This window comes from Camellia sinensis, chromosome 2, assembly GCF_055761805.1.
Source record: "Camellia sinensis isolate YWXY chromosome 2, ASM5576180v1, whole genome shotgun sequence".
NCBI classification, from domain to species: domain Eukaryota; kingdom Viridiplantae; phylum Streptophyta; class Magnoliopsida; order Ericales; family Theaceae; genus Camellia; species Camellia sinensis.
The window spans coordinates 177941230-177956839 of NC_138962.1; the positions used below are offsets into that span (position 1 = coordinate 177941230).

The 15610-nt window shown below is 39.7% G+C and overlaps 1 protein-coding gene across 5 annotated transcripts; it reads left to right on the top strand.

Moving 5' to 3' along the window:
* Positions 1 to 11553: 11553 nt before the first annotated feature.
* Positions 11554 to 14860, top strand: LOC114282823 (uridine nucleosidase 1-like). 5 transcript variants are annotated; one of them, XR_014351278.1, is made up of 5 exons: positions 11554 to 12181; positions 12459 to 12559; positions 13668 to 13850; positions 13959 to 14063; positions 14397 to 14860. XR_014351278.1 is itself a non-coding variant. In XM_082906835.1 (5 exons), exons 1-5 carry the CDS (start codon positions 12173 to 12175, stop codon positions 14400 to 14402), a joined length of 408 nt encoding a protein of 135 aa, XP_082762961.1. In that variant the 5' UTR covers positions 11559 to 12172; the 3' UTR covers positions 14403 to 14860. The 5 variants fall into 5 exon arrangements, 4 of the variants coding, with proteins under 4 accessions (XP_082762961.1, XP_082762957.1, XP_082762953.1 ...); XM_082906835.1 differs by having other exon boundaries at positions 11559 to 12181; positions 12459 to 12563; XM_082906831.1 differs by having other exon boundaries at positions 11559 to 12181; positions 12459 to 12563; positions 14487 to 14860.
* The last annotated feature ends 750 nt before the right edge of the window (positions 14861 to 15610 follow it).

The following is a 15610-nucleotide window of genomic DNA, read 5'->3' on the forward strand; positions in this document are numbered from 1 at the left end:
TGCTTTAGTCTTTATTTTCTCTTGATTGCTTCTGCATGGTTCTATACTTAGAATATTTGGCATGCCTTTCATACTTTGCCTCCTTTGTGCAATCTTCTCGGGGTTAAATACCTCGGGTATAGTAACTACAAGCTTTACTTCGGCAAGATACTGACCTGCAAACTTTTCATGAATTTTAACAAGTAGACACTATTCAATGCTATCTTTGAAAACATTTCTCAAGTTATAACAAGTGTTTAAACAATGATCTACTTGTAAATTGCTACAAATTTCAACAAGTGTTTAAACAATATACTTAGCTTTTATTTCAACCTGTAAATTGCTGCAAATTTCAACAGATGATCATATGTCGGCTTAACGTCATCTTGTAAATTACTACAAATTTCAACAAGTGTTAAGCATCTTCTTTAGGTTTAACCAACCCGTAGATTGCTATAAGGGTTTAAGCAACGACCTCGGCTTCACTTCAACTTGTAAATTGCTACAAATTTTAACAAGTGAAGAGAAACAGTAATATCTGCTTAGCTGCAACTTGTAAATTGCTACAAATTTTAACAAGTGAAGATAAGGAATAATCTCGGCTTAACTTCAACTTGTAAATTGCTACAAATTTCAACAAGTGAAGATAAGGAATCAGCTTAACTTCAACTTGTAAATTGCTACAAATTTTAACAAGTGAAGATAAGGAACCATCTCAGCTTAACTTCCAACTTGTAAATTGCTACAAATTTCAACAAGTGAAGATAAGGAATCATCTCAGCTTAACTTCCAACTTGTAAATTGCTACAAATTTCAACAAGTGAAGATAAGGAACCATCTCAGCTGAACTTCAACTTGTAAATTGCTACAAATTTCAATAAGTGAAGATAAGGAATCAGCTTAACTTCCACTTGTAAATTGCTACAAATTTCAACAAGTGAAGATAAGGAATCAGCTTAACTTCTACTTGTAAATTGCTACAAATTTCAACAAGTGAAGATAAGGAATCATCTCGGCTTAACTTCTAACTTGTAAATTGCTACAAATTTCAACAAGTGAATTAAGTGTCTCTGTCTTCTCTCTGCCCCCAATGTGAACCTGAGGTCTACTTGGGTTCTCATTATTCATGTCTCCAAAAACACCAATATGTAACTTTATCAATCATATGTGTTTAAAGAAAATGGAAAAGATTTTATTGATGACATCGGCCAAAAATAATGCACATCTAATGATAAAAGAATTTCAAATTACAAGTGTTCCAAGGTCTTGGCAGTGCTTTGCCCTCATTATCTTCAAGCCGATAAGCTCCATTGCCTAATACCGAAGTAATTCTGTAGGGTCCTTCCTAGTTTGGGCCAAGCTTGCCCTCTCTGGGATCTTTCTTGTTGCCGACGACTTTTCTCAAGACTAGGTCGCTGACTTGAAAATCTCTTGGATTGACCTTTTTGTTGTAAGTTCTGGCAAGCTGCTGCTGGTATATTGCGAGCCGAATTGCAGCTTTCTCTCTTCGTTCTTCCAAAAGATCCAGATCTCGGGCTAAGAGTATGTCATTTGTCCCGTTCTCAACTCCCTGGGTTTGGATCCCTGGGATGCCGACTTCCAGTAGAATGACTGCTTCTGTGCCATATGCCATGGCAAAGGGGGATTCCCCTGTTGATCTTCTCGGCGTAGTCCGATATGCCCAAAACACGTTGGGCAATTCGTCTACCCACTTTCCCTTTGCTGCCTGTAGCCTCTTCTTTATCCTTTCCAAAATTACTTTGTTGGATGCTTCTGCTTGCCCATTGCTTTGGGGAAAACTTGGTGTTGAAAAGTGATTCTTTATCTTGAATTTCACGCAGAAGTTCTTGATGAGTTTGCTGTCAAACTACGTTCCGTTGTTGACAACTATTGCTCTTGGAATGCCAAATCTGGTGATGATGTTTCTCCATATAAAGTTCTTGACGTCCACATCTCGGATTTTGGCAAGAGGTTCTGCCTCTATCCACTTCGTAAAGTAATTTGTTGCCACCAGCAAGTATTTTCTCTGCCCAGTTGCCTGGGGAAGTTGCCCAACAAGATCCATGCCCCATTAGGCAAACGGCCAAGGGCTGGATACTGGGTTTAGGTCAGCAGCTGGCTGATGTATCAAAGGTGCAAACTTTTGGCATTGTTCACACTTCTTCACGTAGGCTTCAGCATCCTTTTGCATGTAGGGCCACCAATACCCCTGGGTAATGGCCCTGTGAGCTAATGATCTGCCCCCAGCATGGCTTTCACAAATTCCTTCATAAATTTCATATAGGAAATCTTCAACCAGCAAAGGGTGTACGCACCTTAAAAGTGGTCCAGTGAAGGACCTTCTGTAGAGGTGTCCATCTGCTGTCAGACAAAATCTTGCCGATTTCAGTCTGACTTTGTGTGCCTCCTTACGATCTTCTGGAAGCTTTCCTTCTTTCAGGAATGCAACAATTGCATCCATCCAGCTTGGCCCCAAGTCCACACACATTGCTTCCTGTTCTGTGCTCCGTGGTTCTATGCTCGGGCCCGACATATAGTCGATCATAATTGTCCTTGTTTTTCCAGTCTGCATTGAACTTGCCAGGTTAGCCAACGCGTCGACGTGGGTGTTGTCATCTCGGCTAACTTGGAGTAGTCGGTAGTTCTGAAATAGGGCTGCCAATCTGATGACCTCTTTTGCATATGCCGACATCCTTTCGTCTCTGGCTGCAAATTCTCCTGTTGATTGGTTAACAATAAGTTGTGAATCACAAAAAACTATTACCTCATCTGCTTCTGCTGCTGCTGCCAGTTTTAGTCCTACAATTAATGCTTTGTATTCTGCTTCATTGTTTGAGGGCTAGAACCCCAAACGGATGGACTGTTCTATTATTTCTCCATCTGGAGATATCAGCAGTACTCCTGCCCCCGCTCCTTGTCGGTTCGAACTTCCATCGACAAACAGTCTGAATGAGTCGCCGATATAGATGCTGCAGGGTCTGAGTTTTTCCTTCATTTGCTCTTTTGCCTTGGGCTGGGATTCTCCTTGTTTGCTGGGACGATGCTCATCTTGGCTCAACGGAGCCTGATGTTCGATGGTTTTAGGCGTGAATTCTGCCACGAAGTCGGCCAAAACTTGGCCCTTTATTGCTGTTCTGGGCCTAAACTCCAGGTCATACTGGCCCAAGGCAACTGTCCATCTTGCTATTCTTCCTGTTAAGTCCCCTTGTTGCAACAGGGACTTCAGTGGGTGTTCTGTGAGTACCACAATCTTGTGTGCCTGAAAGTAATGGTTCAATTTTTTTGAGGCCATTACTAAGGCCAGCATTAATTTCTCTAGCAGTAGATACCTTATTTCTGCGTCGGCCAAGGTTTTACTTACATAATAAACAGCCTTTTGCTCCCCTTTTTCTTCTCGGATTAGTACTGCACTGACTGCGTGTTCTAAAACTGCCAAGTACAAAAACAGTTCTTCCCCTGGTTCTGGATTGGAAAGAACCGGAGTTGTGGTCAAGTACTTCTTCAGGTCGGTCAAAGCGGCTTCGCATTCTTCTGTCCACAGAAAGTTTGTGGCTTTTTTCACCAGGTTGAAGAAGGGTCTGCACTTATCTGAGCTTCTGCTAATGAATCTGTTTAGGGCTGCGGCCCTTCCAGTAAGCATCTGAACCTGTTTTGCTGATGTCGGGCTCTTCAGCTCTAGGATGGCCTTGATTTGGTCTGGGTTGGCCTCAATGCCCTTTCTTGTTACCAGATACCCTAAAAACTTACCTGATCCAACTCCAAACGCGCACTTTGATGCGTTGAGTCGGAGCCGGTATGTTTTGAGTATATCAAAGACCTCTTTTAGGTCGGCAAGATGACCCTTAGATTCCTTGGTCTTCACGACCATGTCATCGATGTAGACTTCTACCGTTTTGTCAATCAGGTGCTTGAACATCTTTATTACTAACCTTTGGTAAATTGCTCCTACGTTTTTCAACCCAAAAGGCATTACCTTGTAACAGTACAGGCCTTTAGGGGTGATGAACGTGGTCTTCTCCTCGTCTGGAGGGTACATGGCAATCTGGTGGTACCCCCTGTATGCATCCAGAAAACTCATCCTTTCATGCCCTGAAGTAGCATCTACTAGCTAGTCAATCTTGGGCAGAGGAAAGCTGTCTTTGGGGTAGGCTTTGTTGAGGCTGGTAAAGTCTACACAGACCCTCCATTTGCCGTTCTTCTTCTTCACCACTACTGTGTTGGACAGCCATGTTGGGTAGTGAACTTCTCGGATGGCGCTGGCCTCCAGAAGTCTGTCTACTTCTTCTTCTACTGCTTCGACGTGCATCAACGTCGGTCTTCTGGCTCGTTGAATCACAGGTTTTGCCAACCTGTCGACATTTAGTCTGTGGCAAGTGACCTCGGGGTCAATGCCAGGCATTTCGTAAGGTGTCCAGGCGAACACCTCAATGTTGGCTCTTAGAAAAGTTTCCAACTCTTTCTCCTCTTCTTCGGCTAAGCCTGAACCGAGAAGAAAGAAGCGTTCTTCATCCCTATCCTGGACGAGGATTTTCTTTAGCGCCTCTTCGCTCTTCTCGGGTGGTTCTTTGCCGACGTCTTCTAGGGCTTCCTCGTCCTCATCTTCAATTTCTGCCTTCTTTGGCTCTCGTACGTAGCAGTTAGACTTCATTGCTGCCATGGAGCAATTTTTTGCCTGCAGTTGATCTCCTCTGACTTCTTCAATCCCTTGCTCTGTTGGGAACCGCAGTAGTTGATGCAATGTTGAGGGAACTACCCCCATTGCATGCAACCATGGTCTTCCCAAGATGATTTTATATGGTGAAGGTGTGTCAATCACCATGAATTCTGTCCTGATCTTCTTAGTGCCAGCTTGTACTTCCAAGCTTGTGGCGTCCAGTGGCCACGTCGGCGTTCCATTGAAGCCGACCATCGGGCCATTAGATTGCTCCATGTCATCTGGGTGAAGGCCTAGCTCCCTGTAACATCTAACGTACATGATGTCACAAGAGCTGTCTTTGTAACGCCCTCAAAATAACAACATTAAACCCATCAATAAAGACATGCATTTATATATAAAAGTTCCACATTCTTCCATTTATCAGAATTTCATTACAAAAAGTATTACATGTTAACGACAAAAGCAAATGCCCTAAAGGCTTACAGCTTTCCAAGTTAACACTTGGTTACAACAAAAGAGTATTAACTCATTTACACATTAAGCCCTTGGCTTGAATTTACATGTAATACATCAAAATAAAACGACAAAGTGGGTCCGCCTCTAGCCTCCCAAGCTATGTCCTTGGAGGTGGCATGCTACCTGTACCTGAAAATGATATTCCCATATAGGGTGAGCCACAGCCCAGTAGAAACATACTAAACCAAAAATGAACAATGACTAAAAGATTAGCAGTTGATAGATGGTCAACACTGATACTTTCCCTTATCACATTTTACATTTTCATGACATACAAGTCCATATTACAACTCATTTTCCAATTCCTTTCAATGCTCAAATTACAACCATGGCTCAGAACCTGGCCAAACAACTCATATGAGACAATAACTCATATCAAACACTTCTCATTTCATATTAGATAAGCATACTAGCTATATCACACAACAACAGATAAGCATACAAGCTATATCATCACTTCCACAGATATGCATATGAGCACTATCACACTTCCAATGACAAGCATATGAGCTCTGTCAACACATTAATAGATAAGCATATGAGCTCTATCTATGGAGTCCATCCCCTATCTCCTCCCAACACATCCGGTTTAGAGGTCCATCCCCTATTCTCCCCTAAACCGTGGAGTACATCCCCTATCTCCTCCAACACAACACAATGCATATAAACAACAATTATACACATCATCACACAATACATAAATTTAATGTATTCTTTCAATCGTCAATCTCAATGACACATTCCAGTGATTAGTTACAGTTTGCCTAATCATCATGCATTGTCTACAACAATCACGACTATCCTCCACCGATAGCCCAAAGCAGTTATTTCTATACAGAAAATAAATGCAACAATGGATATATAATCAACATTTCAACTAGGTGAGTGATAAATAATCCAACTACACCCTTTAACCCCTTTCCTTTTCATTTTCCACATTCTCAATTCAATTCCTCATTCCCAACAATTAATTATACAAATTAATCAATCAATGTAATTAGGGCATTTTCCATAATTAACACTACAACCCTTAGGTTCCATTTTTATTAATGTTTTATCATTAATTTCACCTTTCCCATGCCAAACATGCATCTAGGCTTTCTTACGAATAAAACCCCAACCTTTGTAACTTTACACAAAAGCCCCAAACTTTCACCAAATTACCAAACCAACCCCAACATCTCAAAATACTAAAATTTAAAGACAAAGCTCGTAGAAAGGAGTAGGATATCCCTACCTCAAATCCGGAGCCCCAAGGGAGAAGATGACAAAACCCAACGTGCTCCAAATCCCAAAATTTTCAGATTAAAACGTAGCCCTTGACGATCAACAACTTTTTTGTAAAGGCCAAAGATGAGCAAATCACCCCTACTAGATCAAAACCTAGAGAGAAGGTAGAGTTCTAGAGTGAGAGGCTCAACAATGGTGTTTTTGGAAAAGTATGAGAGAGAAGAGAAAGTGAAAAAGTGATTTGAAAAGTCAAAACTCGGAACTTAAACCCAGTCGCCCCGCTCGAGCGTCAAACACCCCGCTCGAGCGTCACTCACAGACTCCCGCTCGAGCGTCAACAATCCCGCTCGAGCGGCGGATACACGCTCCCAGAACTTTTACAGAACCAGGTCTCCGCTCGAGCTTCCAACTCCCTGCTCGAGCGGCACTCACACAATCCCGCTCGAGCGGCCAATCCCACGCTCGAGCGTCCAACACTGCACAGGAAATACTGGATGGGTGAAAATCCCGCTCGAGCGCCAAAACCCCCGCTCGAGCGGATAGGTCAAAATCTGGGCAACTAGTTTTGGTTTCTAAATTCAACCAGCCTGCAACAAACCTGCCCAACACATCCTATAACCCAAACACGAAGTAAAAAGGATGTAAACAAGATAATATTCAACTACCAACATCCACGGACACATGTCCGGATCACTGTACAACAAGGGTAAACCCGGGATCGCTATAACTGTCTTGATCTATTATGATGAGTTTCACTTGGCACTCCCCAACCTGGAGGGATACTACCAAGGCATCATTATGCGGATGCTGGACCATCTCTAGGTCGGCTTCAGTGAAGGCTATCATCGGTCCTTGGCATTCTTCAGGCCGAGGTCTTTTATGTCCGATCTGGTTCACGTGCTGCAGGTGTTTTACTCTTTGGGTTTCTCCCCGAATGTCGCTTTCGTTCACTTTTGAGTGAATTACATTAACCACCCTAGGTCCCCCTCCCTGTGGTTGCTATGCTGGGGGAGGCGGGGCCGCTGGTGCTTGAGGCAATCTTGCCTACTCTTCTCTTGTCCTGGCTTCGTCGACAAGGTCCCTGAGATGGCCTTGCCTTACTAGGTCTTCTAAGTGTGCTTTTAAGGCTCTGCAACCCTGAGTTGGGTGTCCTTCTTCGTTGTGGTAAGCATAGCGCCTACCAACGTTTCTTCCCATAAATTTCCCTGGTGCTCTTGCCGGTGCCCTGAAATAGGGTTGGTTTCGTATTTGATCCAGGACTTTATGGATAGGGATTCGGAACACCGTCGTCACTGCCTGTTTACCCTTCAATTCTGTTTCTTGTTTGGTCGGCCCGTTGTTACCTCGGCCTCGCTTCGGCGAGCCGTTTCCCTTCTCCTGCTTCATCTCTTTGTTTCCCGACGTATCTTCCTCGGCTCTGGCGTACTTCTCGATTCTCGCCATGAGTTCTTCCATGCTCTTTGGCAATGTTTTTGCCAAAGACTTCCGTAGTGGGCAGTCATCTTTCAGGCCGTTCTTGAAAGACACGACCGCCATTTCTTGGTTGCATTCGGGTATTCGATTGAACACCTCGTAGTACCTCTTCACGTAGGCCCTAAGGCCTTCTTCCTTGGTGATTCTTAAAGCCATCAGGGCGTCGACCCTCAAGGGCTGTAGTTTGTTCGTCACAAACCTGGCCACAAACATCTCGGCCAGGCCTTCCCACGTCTTTACGCTTCCCTCCGGTAGTTTATGGAACCAATCGGATGTAATTTCCCCAAAGGATGAGGGGAATACTTTGCAGAGCAATGACTCGTTCCCACTATATAATGCCATTGAATTCAGGTATAGTCCAACATGAAAGTTGGAATCTGACTTACCATCATAAATTTGGAATCTCGGCATACTGAATCTCTTTGGCGCTTCAAATTTGTCCAGTTCCACCGAGAATGGTGTCCTCGGCTTAACTGGGGAAGTTACCTCGGCTTCAACATTTTGTTGCTTCCTTTTGAGGTAATCCCTCAAGTCTTCTTTACTCCTACCCGGAGCTCGGCTATCTCTGGACTTCAATCTTTTTGGCACACTACTTTCGGCCTCGTGGTGGGTCCGTTTCGATCTTTCCCCATAGGTTGTGTCAAAACAGAGTGCTTGCCCTTGAACATGCCGATGTTCTTTGGGTTCTGGGTCCTTCGAGTGATACGTCCTTCGGGACTCTTCTCGTCTCGGCTCCTCTCGTCTGCCTTCCTTGGAAGATCGGTGAGAGTGCCTTCCGCTCCTGGTGTGCTGAGGGACTTCGGAGATTGTTCTTCTTCCTCCCTTCTGGGTATTAATTGCTGGCATCGGCGTATCTTGCAGCGGGTATGGTGGCTGCATAACATTGTTCTGCATCATGAAGTTGACCACTGACTGTAGGTCTGTCAACTTGTTCGCCAAGTCTTTTACTTCCTCATCCCTCCGTAGGCACCTATCCCTCCATACCTGAAGGTTATCTTCGTTATAGTACTTGCCTTGGTCTGTCTTCTTCGAAGTGCCGCCCTCCTGGCCGACGTCTTCCTCTCCGTGACCCTGGTCACGGGTTTCTGCATTGTGGTTGTCTCCTTCAATGTCAAGGTCAATTGGCCTGCCACTCCCAACGGGAATGTTGTCCCCAATCTTTTCCTTCTGTCTGTTACTGGCCATCTATTCTTCCTTCTTTCCATAGACGGCGCCAAATTGTGTGGGTAATTTTCTGACCACATTGCCCGCCTAGTAATCAGCTGGAGAGCACCGGCAGAATAGATGGCTTCAGAAAACCTGTAACAGAAAGAAAGGCTCCAACGGTGGCTCTTCCACCCGAGGGTACTTCGACGATCAAGTTAGTATATTTCTCAAAGACAATCAAGTGTTAAACTCACAAGCTTAAGCATAAAACTGCGTACCTTAGACCCACGGGGGTGCCTCTCTTTTATAGTTAACTCAATCCTAGTCCCACTAGAAGCCTGACTTCTATGAACTCCAATTCAGTGCTTACTTTGGATTCCTCAAGAGATAAAGATAAACTCCCTAAGAGCTTTATCCTTATTTTAGCAAAGTCTTCTCTTTACTCTAGGACTCTTGCCCCTTATTCATTATCCGCTTATCTCGGATTCCGATATCTTCAGAGGCAACCTCGGCCTAGCCGAGATAACCTCGGTGTCACGACCAGGACACGTGGCACCTCGGCTGACACGTCGGCGTCACCTTGCCACGTGTTGGTATTCAGAAAATACATTCCCACAAAAATCATAACCAAACAAATTTTCTACACTCAAATCATAATTCCACAATATACAAACATAAAATACAACTCATACTCTCAAATCACATTTACAAAACTCTACCAAACGCTACCTTATCTCTATAGTGTCTCTCTCTTCGTCACTTTACTCTCTAATACTCTATTTCTTCTCCACCACTTATCACTGTTGCCAATGCGCCACCGTGACCACCAGTGAGCCACCTGCATCGTCTTCGTCTCCGTGCTTCTGCTACCAGGGCCGCTACTTTTGCCAAAGTTGAAACCACATCAGGTATCTTACTATCTCCATCTCTCTCTCAATCTCAATCTCAACCTCAATCTTACCCAATTTCAAAACCCTAACATCATCCAGCTTATTCTGATGATGGGTCAGATTCCGGTGTGTCATCTGTAACAGCAGAGAGTGAAGAGGAGGAACTAGATCATCATCTGCTGACTTCACCAAATGGCGATGTGGCATTTATGAAGGAAAAACCAGTGTGGCTTGCAAGAGAGCTCCTTTGATTTATTTAGGTTGCGTTTGATAGAGTTTTGTAAATATGATTTGAGAGTATGAGTTGTATTTTGAGTTTGTGAATTATGAAAATATGATTTGAGTGTAGAAAATTTATTTGGTTATGCTTTTTGAATAGAGCGTTGAATTGAGTTTTGAATTGAGCGTGAAATTGAGTTTTGAAAATTTGATTTGACATGTAAAGTAAGAATTTTTTTTTGATTATGAGTTTTAGAAAGAGTTTTCAAAACTTAATTCAAATTATTATAACTCATAACAAAACACACTACTTTTACACTATTGAAAATTCTGATCAACACTCATAACTAAATTCTTTTTAAAATTCAATTAAAAAATATTATTATTAACAGAAAATAACATTAATTAATTTTTTAATTGAAAATACTACAAAAGAAATAATTTTTTTTCAAAATAAATATTCAAAAAATTTAAATCATAAATATTTAAATAATCTAAAAAAATTAATAAGTAAAAAATTAAAATAAATGTTCAAAAAATTTAAATCGTAAAAATTTAAATAATTTTAAATGTAAATATTTTAAATTTCAAAACAATTATACACTCAAATCGTAATCAAACACATAAAACAAAATTCAATTAAGAAATTATTTTTAAAACTCATAACCAAACACATAACTCGAAACTCCATACTAGTTTCACAACTCTACACTCAAATCGTAACTAAATACATAACAAAAAAATTAAAATATTTAAAAATATTTTTATAAAATAGAGTTTGAATTTATTTTTATAAAATATTTTAAAATTTAAATTGTAATATTTTGAAATTAAAATATTTAAAAATATTTAAAAAATTAAAAAATTAAAAAAATCGTAACATATTTAAATATTAAAATATTTAAAATCTTAACAAAATTAAAATATTTTTAAAATATTTAAATATTTAAAAAATTAAAATATTGATTTGAATTGAGTTTTGAATTATGTGTTTGGTTATGAGTTTTGAAAAGTAATGATTACGTTTTGAATTGAGTTTTGAGAAATGGATGTAGAATTATGATTTGAAAGTTCCAAACAAACAATACATTCAAATCAATGGGTGAAATTATATTTTGAGATGCTTATCAAACGGAGCCTTAATTTTTTTCTTTAATTTCCTATATTGGGTCCTGCTGTTTGTAGTGTATAAAATCTCAAGTGTTTTAGTAAACATTTCATCTCAATTAAATTGTTTGAGCTCCTCAATATTTTGTTTGCTAGATCAGTGATTGTCCAAGTGACTTGTTTGTTTCCTATATTGTTCTGGTTATAGTTGGCTTTACCCTGTTCTACCATGAAAGTTTCTGACTTCTAAGTCATTGTGGACCCTTTCTGTTCATAAATTGCTAATAGCTGCTTCTGAATTAAAAATAAATAAATAAATAAATAAAAAAACATCGTCATACACTGGACTCTATCTTGAATAACAGAAGCTAAAATTATTGCAATTGGTATGTTGAATGGAGCCCACAAATTCTACTCCTGGGATTGATTTCTGGTCCAGTTGAGGAGGGTGATTTGTGTCAATTGCTTTAAATGGTTGAGATTTATCCTAGGAAGCATGAGTAGCATCTTGAGAGATTTATATATCCTAAAGTATGCTATTTGCACCTCAAGTTAGTAGAAAATGTGTGTTTTGAATTTTGGAGTCATCGACATGATACTTGATTTACTGTAGATGCATTCTCCAAGTTATATGTATTCTGGTTCTGTGAGTTTCTCAGTTAAAATCTATCTGTGTATCCCAGGAAAAAACATTATTTTAATATTGTACAAACCTTTCAAGTTTTCTTTGTCAATTCCATCACGGTATCCAAGCATTAATGACCTCCTACAAAATGTTCAATGAAATAAATATATATGGTGTGCATGCTTTAAAATTGCTGCTTTTAATGCAGGTATCTAGTCACGAGTCACGACATTTAAGATAGTTCCAAGGGGAACCGAAGGAGCTGTTAGTGTTGAGGGAACCGTTGCTGGACTTTTAGCATCAATTCTCCTTTCTTTCGTTGGTTATCTGATGGGTGAGGTATAATAAATTCTCTTTGTTTTTACAATTCTAAATATTCGACTCTCAGTCCCTCCACATTCTTTCAATCTTTTTCTCTTTTTTCACTTTGCTTGTCTCCTTTATGAACAAAACTTAAAACAGCATTAAGATGGTCGGAACTTTCATTCTGCATGTCTGTTTTTTCAAGCTTTGTGTCATTAGAATCTTTCAACAGGCACTTTTATGTTTATATCTTCATAAGATATCTGACCAAATCTGTATTTTTCCTTCTCGTGAAAAAATAATTGGAAAACAGATAAATGGACCCGAGGCTGTGATTTGTGTTGTAGCTTCCTGGATTGCTAATCTTGGTGAAAGCGTGATAGGTGCTTCCCTCCAAGAGAAAGAAGGATTCCGGTGGGTAGGTGACCAACACAAATTATCATTTCAATTCTTTACATTTTGTTGCGCCATCATATGTTTTATAGATTTTTACACAACTCAGATTCAACTGAATGAAGACTATAAACTACTAGGGATTAGTTTAATGAATCCTTTAACACCGTTCTACTCAGTCTACAATCACTTTCTTGACCTTTGAGATTACGAAGGTTTTACTCAAGGGTACATTAGTTGTTTACCTATCACAAGCTCCCTTTTCTCAGACATTTGAACCTTCGTATGAAAGATGAGGCTCTAACTTGTAACTATGTTGAGTTCTTGTTTGAGATAGCGAGTTGGTTGAGAAAGCAACTTTAGAATGGGCATTGGAAAATTTATTTATTTTTTTGGATGGGGAGGAACCCATGGTTTAGCAAACCTTGATGGAACCTCTAATCTATCGTAAACCTCCCTCAGTCACTATAATCTCCACAGACCATGCACTTCAGTTAAGTCATAGGGCTTATACCCTATTGTAGGTGGCCCCAAGACTTGAATAGGGGACCTTGGGCCTTGGGTGTCTCCCAAAGCCTTACCTGTCGAGCTAACCATTCGGGTTGGAATTGGGAAAACCACTTCCTTCTTCAAACCAATATTTTTAGTGTCACACTTAGTTTTTTTGGAGTAAAGAGAATACTGTGAAGACAGATTGCTACTCTGGATTTTACGAGTTGAGAAAGGCTTGTTGCCACAAGTGCATTATATTTATACCTGCTACTATCTGAACAGATGCATGCATTGGCTTATTCCACACTAGTTGTTCCCTTCAAACGTCTAATCTACACATTAGCCATACTTCAAATGGAAAAGTTAACATCAGACAGTGATGGCCCAATAAGAACAGGCCAGGTACAGTATGGATTGGTGATTATCATTACACATACCACATCTGGCCTATTTTTTTTTTAGGTTATGTCTGGTATTCTCCACTTCTGCAATTGTTTGTTGATTTTGAGCAGTTAAGGATGCACTGCAGTGTTGTTTGATGCAACTATAATTGGTATAGTTAGGAGGTAATATTGGGCTACCCACATTTCAATGCATTAGTTAGGTGGAGATTCAAAATTGTGTTGTGCTTTACTAGGGTGGAAGACCACGTGTTGCAGACTTCGTTCATGGTTCTGATGGATTAGGGAACATTTCCTTAGCTCCTCCAAAATCCAAGAAAATTGAGAAGACGGCATCGAAATTTTTGGTGGATATGGTTTCTAAATATCCTGGTGAAGTATCCATACTTGCGCTGGGACCATTGACAAATTTTGCTTTGGTAAGTTTTAATATCTTTCCTTTCTGTTCACTCTCACAAATAATGACATCTTCAAATTTTTCGGGTGTGTACCCTTTACACTCAAGAAGCATGCGTTTGTTTGATCAGGCAATGAAAAGAGACTCATCCTTTGCAAGCAAGGTTAAGAGAGTAGTTATTCTTGGTGGATCTTTCTTTGCATTAGGGAATGTCAATCCTGCTGCTGAAGCAAATGTAAGTGATTACCACCTCTACAATACGTTCTCCTATTCCATATGGTATGAAACAGAACATGCCTTATTTTATCATACAGTTCTCTTAGATGTATTGAATCTTTTTAGATTTGGAAGTGTAGAAAACTTAAACACCTATTGGGCACGTTCCATCTCATTAAATAAATTTGTTCAAAGCCACAACTGTTAGTTTTCAGTGGCAGTCTCGTAATCTCTCTTGGGAGGGAGTATTTTATAGAAGTTGGAATTAGAGCTATCCTAGGCAAAAATTAGTGCTAAGTGCTAACTTTATAATTGTTATTATGAAGTAATCAAATCAGTTTAATTCATGCAGGTATGAGCCACTATCTTATTTTCTTGGGAGGGAGTATTTTATCCATGCTTATGATCTAATATATGCTCTTTCTACTGATGTTGTTTCAAGCTTGGTTGCTCTAAGAAGGGAAGTTTTTGAAGACGGAATCCAAGCTTCTATGATTTTTCTAATATAAAGATATGGAGGGCACAAGCCGAGTGTTGATACAATTGAATCAACCCATGATGGTGCACTTGTAAGAAGATATTTGGGTAAGTTTTGTACCGTTTAGAACTTAAAGATAGGCTTTTTTTTTGCGGGGGGGGGGGGGGGGGGGATGATTTAGAACCTTTTGGATGATTTTGAAGTTGAGAACAATTTTTGATGTTTAGAAACATAGTTTTTGGATGATTTGTAATGTATAGACAATTTTTCGATGTTTGAAACTTACAAATAGTTTTATCGATGTTTGAAATAATATTTTGGTAGTTGATTGATACTTGTATATGTATATATATATTTGTGACTTATTTGCAATTTTTTTTAGATTGTACAGAACAGGTAAAATAGAACCTGTTGAATTAAAAAAAAAAATTAAACATATTCTACGACGGGCAGAATAGGTCGTTGTGTTAATTATTTGATGACTAGCAATGAGCGTCGTGGTTTGTCTTTTGAATTAACGTCGTGCAAAAGTAGTAGTAGAAAAATTAAACATGACGTATAGGATGTGCTGTTAAAAGTTTTAATGGTTGAAAGTGAATGACTTTCCATGACTAGTCATAATATGACGTACTTTGTGCGTCGTAGAATCGTATCTACGGCGTGCATTTGGCGATGTAAAAACCCTTTTTTGGCACCGTAATCGTTCAAAACAATAATTGTCCTTCTCACCAAATAATTTCATTAATCATATCATTTTCACTATAATGATCAATTATCTAACCTAATATCATATCCTATTATCACTCAGATACCTTTTTATATATTAAGTACATATGTTTTACACATGTACCAGAAGTCACTAGCGGAAAATTTCCTCCATTTGGTAGGTACTAAAAGAAAATAAACTTAAAAAGCAACCATTGAATTATATATTACAAGTTTACAAAATTGTTACATGGATCAAGTAATTCAAATTCTCATACGAAACCTTAAAATTATCACATGGATCAAGCAACCATCAATTCATTATATGAAACAGTACAACAAAGAACTACAATTCAAGTGAAGCCTTGCCATTACAACTAAAG

What these genes read in the sequence shown, in the direction of transcription:
- LOC114282823 (XM_082906824.1), top strand. An exon ending in AGAAAGAAGGATTCCGGTGG is followed by an intron (nt 12,564 to 13,667) that starts GTAGGTGACCAA and finishes GTGCTTTACTAG; the next exon opens with GGTGGAAGACCACGTGTTGC. An exon ending in CATTGACAAATTTTGCTTTG is followed by an intron (nt 13,851 to 13,958) that starts GTAAGTTTTAAT and finishes TTGTTTGATCAG; the next exon opens with GCAATGAAAAGAGACTCATC.